The sequence below is a fragment of the Eucalyptus grandis genome, chromosome 9 (genome assembly GCF_016545825.1).
Source record: "Eucalyptus grandis isolate ANBG69807.140 chromosome 9, ASM1654582v1, whole genome shotgun sequence".
Classification (NCBI taxonomy): domain Eukaryota; kingdom Viridiplantae; phylum Streptophyta; class Magnoliopsida; order Myrtales; family Myrtaceae; genus Eucalyptus; species Eucalyptus grandis.
Genome location: NC_052620.1, coordinates 5,615,374 through 5,632,533, shown reverse-complemented (window position 1 = coordinate 5,632,533; position 17,160 = coordinate 5,615,374). Strand labels below are relative to the sequence as shown.

Here is a 17,160-nt window from a genome sequence, read left to right as displayed (position 1 = left end):
CGCACTTATTTTTCATAAAATTACAAGTTCAAGTCATATTGAGATCAAATTTCTGGCTAACTTGTACTCTTTGGTATTGTTACCAGCATATGTGGAGAGAGTTACAAATTGCTAGCATGTCGACGGTGTGGCAATCATGAGATAGCCAATTTGAAACATTCGGATAAAAAATGGTAATAAATAGCTATGACTTAAATTGATCATTTCATATTGGATGCGAGACTTTTATAATAGTGTTCAAAGAGGTGAATTGACGCTTCTCATCCCTTCTCACTCTTTTACTTATTATAAAACTCAATACATAGAATGGCAGTTCCATCAAGACAAGGAAAGATATTTCATTTTTCACTCGCAAGACTCAAAGATGGTTACTTCATACTTGATCGCGATCAATCAAGGTCCTTATCTTGAAAAGTAGAGGATAACCAAAAATTTAATCAGCTCAATAATGAATCGGTTAATTCTCCCGTCCAATTAGAGCACGCAAATCAGGCGAAAAAGTATGCCAAAACACATATGACAAATAGGTAAAATGCATAGCCTAAATTTTTTTTTACACAAAGTGACACGTTCGGTGTAATTTTTCTACGTGAATTGTCGATCTAATCTTATACTTTTTGACAATTTGTCAATTATTAACCTTCTGCATATCTATTTTTAGGACCAGCTGGAATTTTTTCCCCCTCCTAATTCTTAGTTGGTGCCAGACCTCTTATGCTATCGAGATGTTATTTTGTCTCCCACTTCATCCATGGTAATCAAATCTGGCAACTAGGGCTTGAGCCTACTAGCCACAATCTTTGAGAACAATTTTATAAAGAAAGTTGCAAAAGCTGACGAGACGAACTTGCTCTAGTTTTCCAAGACAGGAATGTTAGATACGAGGGAGACGCGAGTTCTATTCAATTCTGGATTCAAAATTCCAGAGTTAAAGAAGTCTGTCGCTGTAGCCAATACATCTATTTCATATCTTCCAGGTGGTGCTGAAAATATAATCCATTCGAGCCATCTTTATAGTCTAGGTGCTTTCGAAGCTCCCAGTTAAAAATCTACATCTTTCACCTCTTCCATATACACCTTTGCTGTTATAAACCGATTCATTTTAATCCCGATAATGTACTGGATTTCCAGCTTGAGAAAGTTAATTTTAGCAATGGCAATTGGAGAGGTTATTCTTACTCCATTTGGCCGAAGCAACGGAAACTGCGCACAGTTTTTTCCTTACAAAATTCAATTTCCAAAGTTGAGAAATGTCATACTTCTTTAACGACTTCTTCCACTCTCCATCTTCCAGCCAGGAAGTTTCGGACTTAAATATCTTTCTCCTTTTATCGATTAGCTGATGGTGAAAGCAATATCGGGCTGTAATCTGACCAAATGGCATGAAGTGCCTAAGCTTTAGCATATGGGAACATCAACCTCCATTCAATGTTACTTAAAACAACCCATCTAGTTGCTTCTTAGCATAAGCATCCCTTTCTCGATTATTTGCTTATGTACATGCACGCCCTTTGCACTCAATATCCATCAAAGAACAATTCAAGCAGTCTCGAAAAGTATTTAAGTGATAACTTTCAGTCATATGTTTCCTAACTTTCTCCCAATGGTAGAGAATGCCATTGAAATCTCTTCAACAAACTCAAGGAAGAAGAATGAGGGAACTCGCTCTATGCTATTCCGCCCACAATTTAAGTCACTTGATATATGTTTGACGCGACAGCAAAAGTGAGTCTCATTTGTTGTCCACTTCAACATCTTCACAAATCAGATTTATAATCCCCTCGAAGCAGCATCAACATTTAAAGAAATCATTTCATTCCCCGAACAGCCAATCCCCCTGCAAGTCCTACAGGATTTACCACAAAACAAAGCTGAAACTTAAAAAGCTTTTTCAACCTTTGAATCACTGATTTCTAATTCTTTGTCTCTATTAGAAATACCTCATTGATTTTTTCTTAAGCCGTGACGACTTGTGAAGCCTTGATTGTCAGAGGTGTGCCCAATTCCTAACAGTTCCAACACAAATATTTAATTTGTAATGCGGTGGCTTATTAGGTTAGCCACTGAAACCCATTTAGCTGAATCATTAGACACTAGAATTAGAGTGTGATATCTTGATTTTTAGGTTCTGATTTTGATTGAATAAGTTGGGCTTTTCATTGACGCGCCTATAGTGCTTTTCTCGGAGTTGGCCACTCATGAGATAACTGACCTATCAGGTAAAGCCATTAAGGGATTTTAATGCAATAAACTTGAGAATTCAACTAGCAATCGACTGTTCTACCGTACAAATCTGCAAGGGTCATTATGACATTGTCAAAATTGATCAAAGATTAAGGATAGGTCGATTAAACTAAGATGTGTGATCAAAGTGCGGGTGATTCTACCTGATTGCAAAATTCTCGTCGATCAGCAATAGACCGATTTTCTGTCGTTTTGGGTACCATGTGCCTATAATTGAAATCTTGAGATTTTCATGACCACCGAGAGTCGCCGATGCGTCAAAGTAGTACATTATGGCTCGAAGAAAATCGACCACAAGCTAATTGCACTAAAAATTCCTAAAAGCTATTTGGTATGTTAGGTTACGCTAAAATCGAGTCTGATTAAAATTAACTGCAAATTTGAATCCGATTTCAGAAATTGAAAATTCTGTCACGTCACGAGTCATTTTAGGAACGTTGACTCATCTTTCGAGGAATTTTCAGTGAGTTTGAGATTTTTATGGAAAATCGATTCGGACGATTCAAAAAATGGACGGAGATTCGAATTGACTAATTTGAAGGGATTTTTGGCCTCTGGAATAAGCTACTTGGTGAAAGGTAATTTCGTGGGCTTTTTCCGCATCAAATCGGACCTCAATCAGAAATCATATTTCGAGAAAAATGAAAGAATTCAGACTTGAGGGAAATTTGTGGGTTTGAGGGACTGTTTTATTTTGATCCTCAATTGGACTTCAAATTCTGCAAGTTGAGGAAAAAATTGGCCATGGGATGAATAATTGACAAGGTTGTTTGAAGTTGAGCTGTTTGGTCCCACTCGCGTGCCCCTATTCGATCGTCTCTCTCTCATAATCTCTTTTTCCTTTCTCCCTCACAGCCAACCACCTCTGCATTCTTATCTTTAACTTTTGTTTTTATTTCTTCTTTGGGCTTCTCTCTCCGCTGGCTTCGACGACACCCCTCCCCTTTGACTCATTCGGTCAAATTTCCCTGCCAGCTGCCCCGACTCATCTATTCTTCTTTGTTTATTTTCTTCTCTTCTGCTGGTTCGGTTAAAGACTCCATTGGCCCGCCCCCTTCGTCCGTTTCTTCTTCACGTGCGCCCCACCGAGCTTTCTACTTCTTCTTTGTTTATTTTCATTTTGCCCGTATGTTTCTGCCCCACGGAACCCCACCATTTTGTCTTTGGCTGCCACGCTCCATCCTTCGTCCAAGTTGGGCCACCGTTGCAGCCCAACAGCAGCGCTCACGCGTCCAATTCCAGTAGGTCCAGCAGCCGTAACTCGGCCCGACTCCTAGCTGTTTCAGTCAGGGCCCACACCACCACCTGCGGCCACCGAATCTAGCCCAAGCCGTGTCCGAAACAGCCACCGTTGCAGCTCTTTGGGCCCAATTTCTGAAGCCATTTACAACAAGGGTTGTGAGCTTTGCAAGGTCATTTTCGGGTCCGTCCCGGCCTTGCTTGGCGGTCCCACTTTGAAGTTTATCAAGCCTCTCTGTGTCCCTGTCGTTTTGATCCAAGCGGATCATTAATCAAGTAAGTTTAACTCACTAATCCTCGCTGAGTAGGTTAATGATGCTTAAGGATTGATTAGTTTAAGTTAAGCATTTATTAGGTGGTTAGTTAGATTAGATTAGTGATTTAATTAGCCGATATTGCATGTTAGGTGGTTAGAGTAGTGTAGTTAGAGCCTAGACAAGCTCTAGTATTTAACTAGAGTGGTTCAATAATTTTCCGAGTCAATCTCGGCTTCCAATTAGGCTTTACAAGCCTAAGTTCTATTTATTGGTATTTATTTATTATTTTCAGTAATTATTTAATTATTTTTCGAAAATTAGACCGAGATAGTCGGTGACCAGAATTTTATGCTGATTGCAATGGCGTGGTCTATTTATTTAATTGAGCTCTAATTCATGATGATTTTGTATGATTTGTATTTTAGGAATTTATTCCTAAATTTATTTAATTTCAGTAATTAATTGGGAAATTACCGAGCGTTGGTCTACAACGTCGAAAGTATATTTTGAAACTGCTGAAACTAGTGGGATGTTCAAAAGCGTGAAAATGTTATATTTTGGTTAAGACCAACTGTGTGCCCACACACGATTATTTTTATTAGAAAGGATAAAAATGGTGATTTCATTTGATAATTAGAATCAATATTTGCGGCAGCTTTTGGTAAGCATAATTATATACTTTATTGATATTTGAGGCAGCTTATGGTGAGCATAATAGCATACTGTATTAATATTTGAGGTAGCTTTTGGTGAGCATAATAGTATACTATATTGATATTTGAGGCAACTTCTGGCGAGCATATTGAGTATATCATATGAGTATTTGCAGCGGCTTCTAGCAAGCATAATAGTATACTATATTGGTATTTGTGGTGGCTTCTGGCTAGCTATATTATCTATTGCGGCAGCTTCTTGTGAGCATATATAGTATACTATATCAATATTGCGGCAGCTTCTGGTGAGCTATACTACCTATTATCGGTTTATAATAAGCAGTCCTGGGTATGATCAAACTTATAAGTAGTATTGATTGAGATGACCAGGGAATTGTCTTGATGACATGTAATCGATTGAGTCGATTGATCGATGATTCGATCTGTCTTGATGTGTTGAAATGATTGGTTGAGTTTTGAGATATATTGACTTGTAGGAAGGAACAGAGGCAAAGGTAAGACCTCCAACTCATGTTTGTGCTTAGGCAGCCTTAGGGCGTATTTTCTTTCTAATCGGGTCTTAGACGGTTGAACTTGTTGAGACGTTGTCTCACCTCGTTGTGGGATAACCTTTCAGGTTCTTGGATGGAGATTCCCCCCGAACTGCATGGTCGTCCCGTGAGGATTACGGAGCAAGTTTCCAGTTTTCTCGATCTCGGAGGTTTTTCGATTTACGACCTAGTTGTAACTATTGTCTGGATCGAGGAGGTTCCACATCAAGAAATACTGAATCGATTCAGCACTTGGTTTCGTACCAATCCCTATGGTAGTTGGTTAGGTCCCCTTAGGTCTTTCAATGTCTCCTCTATAGTGATTGAGGCTGCTCAAGATGAGGATTCGGTTAACCCTCTAGATGGCGTAGTGGAGGACCCGTCTTCTCGCCTTGGTCCTGTGGACTTTGTCGAATCAGCGAATGAGTCGGACTAGCTGATTGTAGGACAACTTGTTTTGAAGAGTCAACTTTTTTGTAAACTTTGTAAATATTGGCTAGTAATGTATACGAATTAGTCTGATATGTATAAAGGCATGGTTTGGTTTCTGATTATTGGTGGTCCTGCTTTTCTATCCCATTGTGTTATTGTCTCAGGATTATTTATCTGCTTCCACATGTGCATAAAAAAAAAAGAGAAGAAGAATGGGTCGGCGATACGTCTTGGGATGTCGCTTTTAATCGACCGCAGAGTGATGGACACGCACTTGGAGGACGGGGCGTGACATGGAGTGTCCAAAATCTGAGTTTCATCAGCTGCATTGAAACTAGGTAATTCAGTTCCAGAAGGGCTATATCTCAATTTTTTATTTATTGGGGTTTAGGAACCCTGCCAGGTTTTCTTTGGGGTGTCTGCCCCCATTGTTTCCACCCTCTATGTTGGCCGTGGAATAACTAGCATACTTTCAATCTCTAGCTTTTAACTTCCCAGTGTCTACTTTCTATTTGCTCCATTTTCTACCGCAGCTGTTGAGTCCTCCAGATCTGCTATATACATTCTGATGGGGCTACAAGTGCTCACAAAATTCACGATTTGTGTATTGTTTCATCTTCATTTATCTTTGTAGCACAGACGATCTTTCAAAAAGGCTTAATGGCTTCTACTCTAAGCCATTGCCCATAACAATTCTCGTTTTCTGCAGTAAGTTTTGCTTCATCAAGGAATCTCATAATACTTCCCATAATGACCCATCTTACCACATGAATAGCAAAAAAGTGGCAACCTTACATTTTAACATCAAGTGATAAGTTTCTTTCCTTCGAGACTGGCAAATGTACCAGATTCCAAAATAAAAGTAAAATCCTTTAGTTTCCACTTCCACCTCCAAAATTGTTCCAATCCTCCGTGCGGCTCCATGAATAGCTTCCACGGAATACCATATATACAGCATCTCATCGATCTGGATCCAGAAAGCACAAATACAAAACTTGTAGCAATGGGGATGTATACTAGGCTCCCATGGCTTAAGCATTAGTGTATGGTTTGAGAATGACCATAGACCACCTTCCAGCACTATCTTTTTCCACTTCTGATCTGAAAGTAAGGACAAAGAAACCAGACTATAAGTAAGCCGAGACAACATATTCAATCCTTCAAGCTCTCTTCATCATATTTAGAAAGGCTTAGAAATTAATACTAGGTTTGTATATAGTTTCCTGAAGAGAGTGAGACAGCATTCGATTAATTTTTTGTTCGATACGACTCAATCCAATACAGCTACTTCATCTTGTGATCAGAGTTTACTAATCTTTTGCAGAGCGAGGTGAGGCGAGGTGACATCCACATCCTCTTCCATTTGATTTTAGCTTACCAAGATGGCGACAGAGATCAAAATAGACAAAAACCAGCAACTAGCTGGAGAAAATACAGAATTATTGTCACGCCCCGAACCCCGAGACACGTGAACAACCCGCTATGGTCATGGAATTGCGACATTCCCAGGTAGTGTCGCCGACCCCAATTTACTCTTTAATGCGCAAGCGGAACGTACTAAGAAACCCCTTACAAAAGCATACGGGATAGGACAGCAGGAACATCAACTCAAAATCAAACAACATACTTTCATATATCATCAACAAACCAGGGCTTATATACATCAACCGGATCCAGGGCCTATACACCAAAAATGGGTCAGAGTCTATGTGCATCAAAAGAGGGTTAGCCTACACAACAAGGATCAGCCCACCAAAAAGAAGAACGGTCCTGTAACTACTAATTGGACTCGTTCGACGATCCCACATCCTCCACGTCTGACGGCGCAGGGTCCGAAGATGATGGGTTGTCCACCCTACCATCGGGAAGGTCAGCCACACCCTCTCCTAGAAGAGCATCCATCACAGCCAGGGGAATGTCAAAACTGTCAAGCGGACCAACCCTAAAACCATTGTCCCCAAAACGAAACCAAGCCCTATACCTATGGGGCACCCTAACATCTTCGGTCTCCTAGATCCACACGGTAGCCCTGATCAGCTCATAGACCCAATGGCTCCCAGGATCAGGGGCGTTGCGCACATGCTCAATGATCTGCACTGGGAGGCCATTCTTCTCTGGGGGTCCCGCCATCTACGGTCCTGTAATGTTTTTCCCCAAACCGGGATGAGACTTTGTCTCAGCAAGTTCACCCCTCCTAAACCCGTATTAGAAAGTAAATACGCCCCGAAGTAGCTTAGCCACAACACATAGAAGACTTACCTCGGCTTAGCCCTCATCTGCAGGTTAGCACAATTTATATAATTCAACCACGTACAATTATAATAAACAACCAACCATGGCACAATCACATCATCAAAACAATTCAACCACTTGGATCGTCTCAACGATCAATCGACTCGGCCGATTACATGTCATTCTAGCAAATCAATCATTGCTCTCAATCCCGGCCCTATTAAAATGGATTAACAATCAGTGGCAATCACGGCCCCACTCGGCACGACCTGTAATCAGGTGGTAATTCACGGCCTCATCAGGCACGACCTCTAATAGGTGGTTTATCACGGCCTCTCTGGGCACGACCTCTCATAGGTGGTTTATCACGGCCTCTCTGGGCACGACCTCTCATAGGTGGTATTTTACGGCCTCTTCGGGCACGACCTCTCAAAGGTGGTTTATCACGGCCTCTCTGGGCACGACCTCTAATAGGTGGTATTTCACGGCCTCATCGGGCACGACCTCTTGTAGGTGGTTTTTCATGGCCTCATCGGGCACGACCTTTCCTAGGTGGTATTTCACGGCCTCATCGGGCACGACCTCTAATAGGTGGTCAATCACAGCCAATCTCCCATCAATTTCTACACTTAGGATTTCATAAAGAATCCCTATACATCGCAATCACACTCAATTCATCACAACCAATCATCAATTTCAAATTCTACTAGCACAAAGAACGATCGGCACGAAATTCGAGCAACTAGGGTCAAAATAAATTTTTCGATTTTTTTTAAAAATAATATTTTAATGAATTTCGGAATAAGATATATTATTAAATAAACCAACAATTTCGAGGCATTTATTTAAATCATAAATAAACTCCTTTAAGTCACATCAAGATTTATTTTAAAAATAAACATACTTAACCATTAAACTAAACATCATTTACCTTAAACAATCACCTTAATATAATCACAACTAATTAAGCCAATCTATCCACATAATCTCAATCAACTTAAGCTAAACATACTTAGGGCATCATTATCTCGCTAATCGCGGATTAGTGAGGTAAACTCACCGGAATCACTTTCCGACAAGTCTCCGGCGAAGAGCACGACGACGCCGACGACAAACCTACACGGATCAAGACCAAATGAGCACTCGAAGGGGACCAAAATGAGCTCGGAAGATGCTAGATTTCGCTGGTTTTCTTTCTAGCAACTAACCGGCTTGAATGGCGGCGCAACAGCGGCTGAACGGACGGAGAAACGGTGGAGGAGAATCGGCGACAGCTTGTGCAACAACCGGTGGGGGCTTGAGCGGACGGTCGGCGGCGACGGAAGCTTCGGCGGTCGGCTACCAGCAGCTCGGGCGAGGAGACGGCGGCGACGGAGACGCGACGAGCTCGCACCCGGGGCCTCACACGCGAACGAGCGGCGAACGGCGACGGCGTGCGACGGCGGGCGAGACGGCGGCGACGGAGACGCGACGAAGGGCGGATGGACCAGCTGCAAGTTCGCCGGATCCTTTCTCTCCCTCTCCCAATTTCGAATTCCCCTTCCCAAGGTGCTAGAGGTTGAAGATGAAGTGGATGGGACACCCCCACTTTTGGTGAGCCAATTGGCTTGTGACACTTGTCAAGCTCTCCTTAATTTTGGCCTCCACCATGACATCACCTGCTGATGTCACTCTCCACTAACTCAAATCTTCACAACATCTTCCAATAGGTCCAATTCATTTTCCGCCGGGGTCCAAGTTCTTGCACATTTAATTATTTCAATTTCCATCAATTCTCTTCTAATTGAGTCTAAATTAAAGTCCATAAATTAATCCAATGATCCTAATAAGGTATGTGACATGACCGGCTTCCAACTTCTAAGTTCAATCCCAATTTTTACGGTTGAATTCAATCCGGTGCGATTTTAGCTCGCCTAATCCATTGAGTAGCTTTTGGGGAAATTTTATTGCATCCAACCCGAGGGTGATCAGTCCCCAAGTCTGATGCAGTAAAATTCCTTAATTACTTCACTCAATAAACTAGTTCCCTCGTGAGTGGCCAACTCTAAGAGACGAACTACATGCACGGATGAATTGCCCGACTCAATTGACTGAAAATAAAATTGAGAAAAATCGGGATGTCACAATTATAATGCTATATTTTTTGCCTTTGAATATACGCATAACAAATCGTGATTTCATTCGAACCTTGTAGTGGACCAGCAATGCTAGAATTCCTTGCGTTTAGGAGAGCTTTTCCAAAGTCCTTTAGGCCTCTAAGGGCTCTTGCACCAAAATTGAGGTGCTTGGTAACACAATCTCAAATGCCATCAAGCCAAAAATTCATTCCAAAAATACTACCTTGGGGGTTCACGATTTTTTTCTTCCAAACTTACCCTCACTAATATTTTTGTATTCTCGTCTTGCCCTCACTAGATTATCTGAATTCCATTTTTACCTTCACTCAAACACGCACTCTCTCTCTCTTTTCTCCCCTCACTAATATTTTCGTAGAGGCAAATTGACTATGAGATCCCACCTTTTTTTATCGGCCGTGCCCAGTGTGGAGTGTTCTTGGAGTCCGGAAGCTGCAAGAGAAGCGCCCAAAATCCGACAGATTCTTTTATTCAGATGCAAGGGCATTCCCCCCCAAAAAGCAATTACCGATAATTGAAAGTATTCAACCTAGGAAAGATGCACCGAAAACTCCCCCACTCATTTCTAGCTCGTGCATGCATGTGCATACGTATGGATATCAATAAAAAATCATGTCAACCACCGCAATTTTTTATACTTGTGCGCCAGTGGAAATAATAAAGAAACAATGCTCATGAGAAATGTTCATATGCTTTTTTTGCTTTTGGTCATCTCGGATAAAGAGAATATCCCATAAAAGAATGTTAGTAGCTTAGGCACAAACCACGTTCATCTTACACTGCTGGACACTCATAGATTCATTTGGTCTTATTCAATAATCGAAACGCACCTTCCTGGAAAGGTGGTGGAACTGCACGCCACTTGCCCTTCACTTCTAAATAGAGGGACCAATCCGAGGCAAACGAACCACCCCAATTCAAGAACACCAAACTCAAATTCTCTCATCACATTTTCATTTATGCCTCCATATCTTCCGCCTATCTATCGGATCCCGCTAGCAACGTACCTGATCAATCGTGATGGGTTTTCAGCAAAAATTCACGATCCTTCTCTTTTGGCCTCTTTTGATAACTCAAACCATTTCCAGCTATTCATCTAGCGATGTGAAATCATGGTGCAGCACCATGCCTTACCCACAACCATGTGAGTACTTCTTGACCCACCTCCCTCAGCAAACCCCTCTCAAGCAGAAATCTCATTTCCTCATGGCCTCAACGCGAGTCGCCCTCGAGAGAGCCCAGCTCGCCCAAATGAAGTCGTACTCACTAGGCTCCATGTGCCGCAATGAGCGCGAAAAGGCCGCATGGACTGATTGCCTGCGGCTTTATGAGCACATAGTCCATCACTTGAACCGGACCATCCATCGCCAGTGCACTCAGGATGATGTGCAGACTTGGCTAAGCACTGCGTTGACCAACCTTGAGACCTGTCGGGCTGGGTTTGTCGAGCTCGGCATCTTGGACAACGTATTGCCCTTGATGTCGAATAACATTTCCAAGTTGATAAGCAATGCTTTGTCTGCAAACCATGAACCCTATGCTATGCCGAACTACACTCGTGAGTTCCCTACTTGGCTGAGGCCTGGCAATAGAAAGCTCTTGCGGTCTTTGTCCGCATCGTCTATGGCCAATATTGTGGTGGCCCATGATGGTTCGGGGAATTACAAGACAATTAGTGAAGCTGTAATTGCAGCATCGGAGCGGTCTGGCATGGCTAGATGCATAATCTATATCAAGGCTGGTACGTATGAAGAAAATATTGAAGTTGGATCAAAATTGGAGAACATTGTGTTCGTAGGTGATGGTATTGGAATGACCATAATTACCGGAAGCAGAAGTGTTGGTGAAGGATTTACTACCTTCAATTCAGCAACTGTTGGTAAGCTCATATTATTTAAGTTTTTTATGATATTAAACGACCTAATCTAGTCAATAGTTAAATAGACAATTTAACGAACTAAGGTCGTCCTTTCTTGCTAAAGCAAGTACGAATCTTTCAATTAGTTAAGCATGTCTTTATTTAGATGAAAATCGAGATGCTTACGGTACAAGCCTTCTTTGTTTACCTATTTTAAATGGGAATTAAAAAAAAAAAATAGAGAGATTGGATTGAATAGAGGTCTTCTTCTTATTTTGGTACACTAAGCATGTGAAAGACATTGCACATATACAAAAACTTTTACAATTACATAATATCCTACAATATCGAATTGAATTGCCCTAAAAAGCTATTAATCCATAAGTAGAAGTATATATACAGTACTTTTACATCTCTTTTATTAATAGATAGTCATTTTTATTTTTATTTTCAAAAGCAAAGGACGAGGTTTTCATCATAAACAAAAATTAATCGAATTGGGGTTTCGACTGCTGTAAATAATCAAGCCCCAGTAGGAGGAGGAGACTGACAAGCTTTGACTTACAATTAATCTACCACAAGATCGACCGTTTAGGAAAATGTACAGAGTCTCACTTAGCATCATCAACAAAGAGACGACATTATTTAACCACTTTCTCTCGTCATGTGCGAATACTCCATCTATACTTTTCTGGCTGGTCCCGCGTGGCTCCAAATGGCGGCCATTATCGCTATACCTGGATGTAATAGCCTTTAGAATGCTTTTAGGATAAAGGAGTGGGACAATACTCCTATTCTTAAATAAATTTTAAGAGCCTTTCGATTGCTTTTAGTGCACATGGTTGTACAATTATTTGGTTCTGTGAGGTAGTAAATTAAGCATCCAGAGAACCTTGTTTAGTTTGCCGAGATACTTTCTGGTTTAGAATACATGTAAAAGTAGACGTATGCGTACTAATAATTTCTCATCTTGAGTTTAAGCTGTTGATGGTGATGGATTCATTGCCCAAGACATCACTTTTCGTAACACTGCGGGTGCGGCGAATGGCCAAGCAGTTGCTCTGCGTTCCAGCTCCGACCTCTCAGTCTTCTATCAATGTAGCTTTGAGGGCTATCAAGACACCCTTTTTGTTCATTCTGAGCGACAATTCTACAAAGAGTGCGACATTTATGGCACCATTGACTTCATCTTTGGAAATGCAGCCGTTGTTTTTCAGAATTGTAACATCTATGCTAGAAACCCTCCTAACAAAGTCAATATCATCACTGCACAAGGCCGGACTGACCCCAACCAAAACACTGGCATCTCCATCCACAATTGCAAAGTAACTGCAGCTTCAGACTTACTATCGGTTCAAAGCTTCGCGAAGACGTACCTCGGGAGGCCGTGGCAAGAATATTCAAGAACTGTTTTCATGACCACTTACCTTGATAGCCTAATTGACTCAGCTGGCTGGTTGGAGTGGGATGGTGACTTTGCTCTTAGTACTCTGTACTATGGAGAGTACATGAACATAGGCCCTGGGTCATCGACCACAAATAGAGTCACATGGGCAGGTTATCATGTCATCACCAGCACGATAGAGGCTTCAAAGTTCACCATCGGGAACTTCATTCCTGGTGGCTCCTGGTTGTTCGCCACTGGCATTCCATACACCTCTGGCAGTGATGACATGCCTTACGCTTCTTGGGGTTACGATGTGCCTTACACCTCAAGGGGTCACAAACTGTTCATCAATTTCATTGGGGCATACAACGGTTATTTGCTTTTGCTTTTTGGTATCTATTTTCATTTCAACTAATAGCCTATCTTAAAACATCACGAACAAATCTGAATCCTTTCAATTCATCGACATTCACAACACTCATTCATAAACCCTTTAGGTTAGCAAACTTTCCAAACATGATCGAGCTGTCCGCATTGTACCACCCGAAGCTGATCACAGTCGTTGTTTCATGCTTTTGTTCCTCGACTCCTCCCAAGCATTTGTAATAAATGATTAGAAATCGGTCGTGACCCTAACAAAAGATATTATTAAATTGCATATTTGGAGCAGTTTCATTTAACAACATAAAGCCTACATAAATTGTGTTGGACTAGAGCTAATGGACTCCAGTGGGGAAGTTTTGCACTTGAATTAGAAAATCGGCCAAGCCCATTGAACTTCCTATTGTGTTTGAAATCATCATGTGTAATGCACGCGGGAGGATGTTCTAAACTAGGAACGTTGATTATTCATCCAACTCGAAAAGCAATCAAGTATAATCATTACAAACTTCGGTCACCTCTCAAGAACGGATGGAGATATTTTCCCGTTTCATCTAAGGTTAATGAAATAATATAGGTGGGCTTGAATATAAAGGAAGCTATATCTAGGTGGAGATATTCACGTGTAGGTGTGGCTGAAGAAATAAAGAAAGAAAAGGTCCTGAAGTGGGTAAGTAAGAAAGGACAAGAAAGAGGAAAGGAAGTTGAATATATGTATAACTCCTATTATCAGATTTCCTGAAAAAGCAAAAACAGCATATACTTTGGAATAGGAACGTCCAGACACATCCTCCAACTCTCAAACATACAGGTGCACGGTACAAAAGAGACGCGAGAAAAAACAAGTTATCGGAACTCCTACGGCTGCTTGTGGTCCTCCGCCGTTGCCGCGTTCACCCTCACGCCTGCCCCGCCATGCAGCAGTTTCCATTGCTGTGCCTCACAAACCGTGCTCTTGCTGCCCTGGCGAGTGCTGCCAACACCACCGCCACTTCAAGCTCAACACCGGTTTTCTAACGAACCCAACTGGTCGCCGCAATGTCCAGCCACCACCTGAGAAGCTTTCCTGCGACAGCCCCACTTTCCCGACATTCCTGAAGTCCTTCAGCGTCTTAGCACACCCCAGCAGCGTAGACGAGCCTCGGTCGCGAGAGGTCAGTCTCCGTGGCCCTTCATTGCACTCTCGACAAGCAACCGGCAATTACAGCAAGTTCCTGCTGGCCGGCCAGCAGGAACTGAAAAGAAAGTTTTACGCGTGGCGCCTTAAGCAGGAGATGGCAATGGATCGCATCTCCTTGGATAATGATTGTCTTTAGAAATCGAAGGAACTGAAAAGAAAGATTTACACGTCATAAAGAAAATATTCCACTGTGTGCGTAAAAGATACCAGGAAAGAAAAAAGCACGGCAAAGCATACAAATCTGTAATGCAAAATTTCATGGACACATGCAAGAACAAACAAGTCACATGAAGAGACCATAGACAATAGAGAAAGAGCGACATAACATATGTGCTATTAGAAATTAAACCAAATCCATCGTTGTCAATAACTGTTCAATACCCGCATTGAAGAAGAGTCACAATTGTTGCATTATCTTTAATAAATTTGTTTGTATTTCTAGGTGTAGTGATTGTTTTTAGAGATATGGTGAGATACGATAAGATAGGGTGAGACATAATTATTGTTTTATTAGTTTTGATTGTTTTATTAGTTTCTAGATTTTATCTAGAATGTTAGTTTCTAGATCTTATCCAGAATACTAGCTTTATCTATTGGGAAGAGCAAAAATCATGTAACAAATCTATAAATAGGGGAGTCTTATGATTATTTTTTTGTTAAGATGAAATAAATCTACAAGCATATCTATCTTTTTCTCTTCATTGTGTGAGTTGTGAGCATTCCACCTTCAAATTACTTCCATCAAAGTGGTATCGGAGCTCACCGTTTGTGGGCCAATTGGTTTCCTCTTCAATATCCTCGTCTTACCAAAGAAAATTATGGTAATTGGGCCATTAATAGAAAGCTCTACATGGCACCTATGGTGTGTGGGAACTTGTCAACACTAGCTATGATGAGCCCAAGGATGAAGTTACCTTGAACTAGAACTAGAGGAATGCCTTGGAGAAGGTTTGTTCGAAAGATCAGTATGCCCCGTCAATCATCTATCAAGCTTTAAATGATTCCATGTTCAAAAAGGTGTCAAATGCCTCCACTTCTAAAGAGGCATGGAGGATTCTTCACAACACACATCAAGGAGTACAAAAAGTTTAGAAGATTTGCCTTCAAACTTTGAGAGTCGAATTCAAGGTAATTCATATGAAAAAATTTGAATCGATTGCTAATTATTTTACAAAAGTTTTGGCGATTGTCAACCAGATGAAAAAAAATGGAGAAGATGTTTTAGATGTTCATGTTGTCGAGAAAATACTTCGGTCCTTAGATAAGAAGTACGACCACATTACTGTTGCAATTGAAAGATCCAAAGACTTGGATGCCATGATGATCGATGAGCTTATGGGTTTATTACAAGCCCATGAAGTAAGGTTCATAAGAAAAAAGATTGAACTCGTGGAGGAAGTTCGCCAAACGTGGTTGACCATCCGAGATGAGAAGGAGCAAAGAAGAGAACCCACACAAACTTGCGAGACAAACCAAGATCTTGATCATGGTTGAGGCCAAGGTCACTTTCAGGGAAGAGGTCGTGGACAAAGTAGAGGAGATGTTGCTCAAAGTGATAGTAGACACCCAGTATCAAAGAGGTGATCGTGGAAGAGGAAAGAACTCCACAAGCCAATGGTATGATAAATCTAAAATTTAATGTTATCATTGTAATAAACTTGACCATTATGCTTTTGACTACTGGAACAAGGAAAATAGTAGAGCAGATGAAAATGCAAACTTGATGAATGATGCTGATCAAGCTCTATTATCGGCTTTCAAAGAAGATGAAGGAGGTTAAATTGATATGCAATATTTGGATACTGGTGCAAGTAATTACATGTGAGGGAGAAATGATATATTTACCGAGTTCGATGAGACAACTAAAGGGAAAGTCTCTTTTGATGATAACTCCAAAATTCTTGTCATAGACAAAGATACAAGTCTGATTTGCTTGGAGAATGGTGCATGCCAGTTTATTACTAATGTTTATTAGGTCTCGAAAATGTCAAGTAATATTTTGAGTTTGGGACAGCTTTTGGAGAAAGGCTATACTGTTCATATGAAAGATCTTAGTCGTGTGCTAAGAGATAGGAACAATAAATTGATTGCAAATGTGAAGATATCGAAGCACAAGATGTATACTCTCAAGATATAAAAAATGATATATCTTGATGTCTGAAGGCATGCATGGATGGTCCTTCATGTTTATGGCATTTGAGATTTGATCATCTCAATTTTGGCAAACTTAATTTGCTTTCTCGCAAGAAGATGATTTATGGCTTGCCATATATTGATCATCCCAATCAATTATGCGAATGATGTGTTATAGATAAGCATTCCAGAACTAGCTTTTTGAAGGAAGCAACTTATTGAGCGAAGAAGCCACTTGAATTGATTCATTTTGATATGTGTGCTCAATCATTCCTCACTTATATAGTAATTATCAATATTTTGTTACTTTTATTGATGATTTTACTCAGAAAACTTAGGTGTATTTTTTGAAAGAAAAAACAAAGGCATTTGATACTTTCAAACAATTCAAAAACCTGGTTGAAAAGGAAAACGACTATTTTATCAAAGCTTTGAGGAAAATCATGGTAAAGAATTCACCTCAGCCATATTCAATAAA

At 40.9% G+C, this 17,160-nt stretch overlaps 1 protein-coding gene across 1 annotated transcript; it reads left to right on the top strand.

Annotated features, from left to right (window-relative positions):
• Positions 1–10,674: 10,674 nt before the first annotated feature.
• On the top strand, positions 10,675–14,685 carry LOC104446299 (pectinesterase 2). The gene is made up of 4 exons (XM_039302298.1): positions 10,675–11,622; positions 12,583–13,380; positions 13,999–14,039; positions 14,143–14,685. The coding sequence occupies exons 1-4, from the start codon at positions 10,764–10,766 to the stop codon at positions 14,683–14,685; spliced, it is 2,241 nt and encodes a 746-aa protein (XP_039158232.1). The 5' UTR covers positions 10,675–10,763.
• Positions 14,686–17,160: the final 2,475 nt, after the last annotated feature.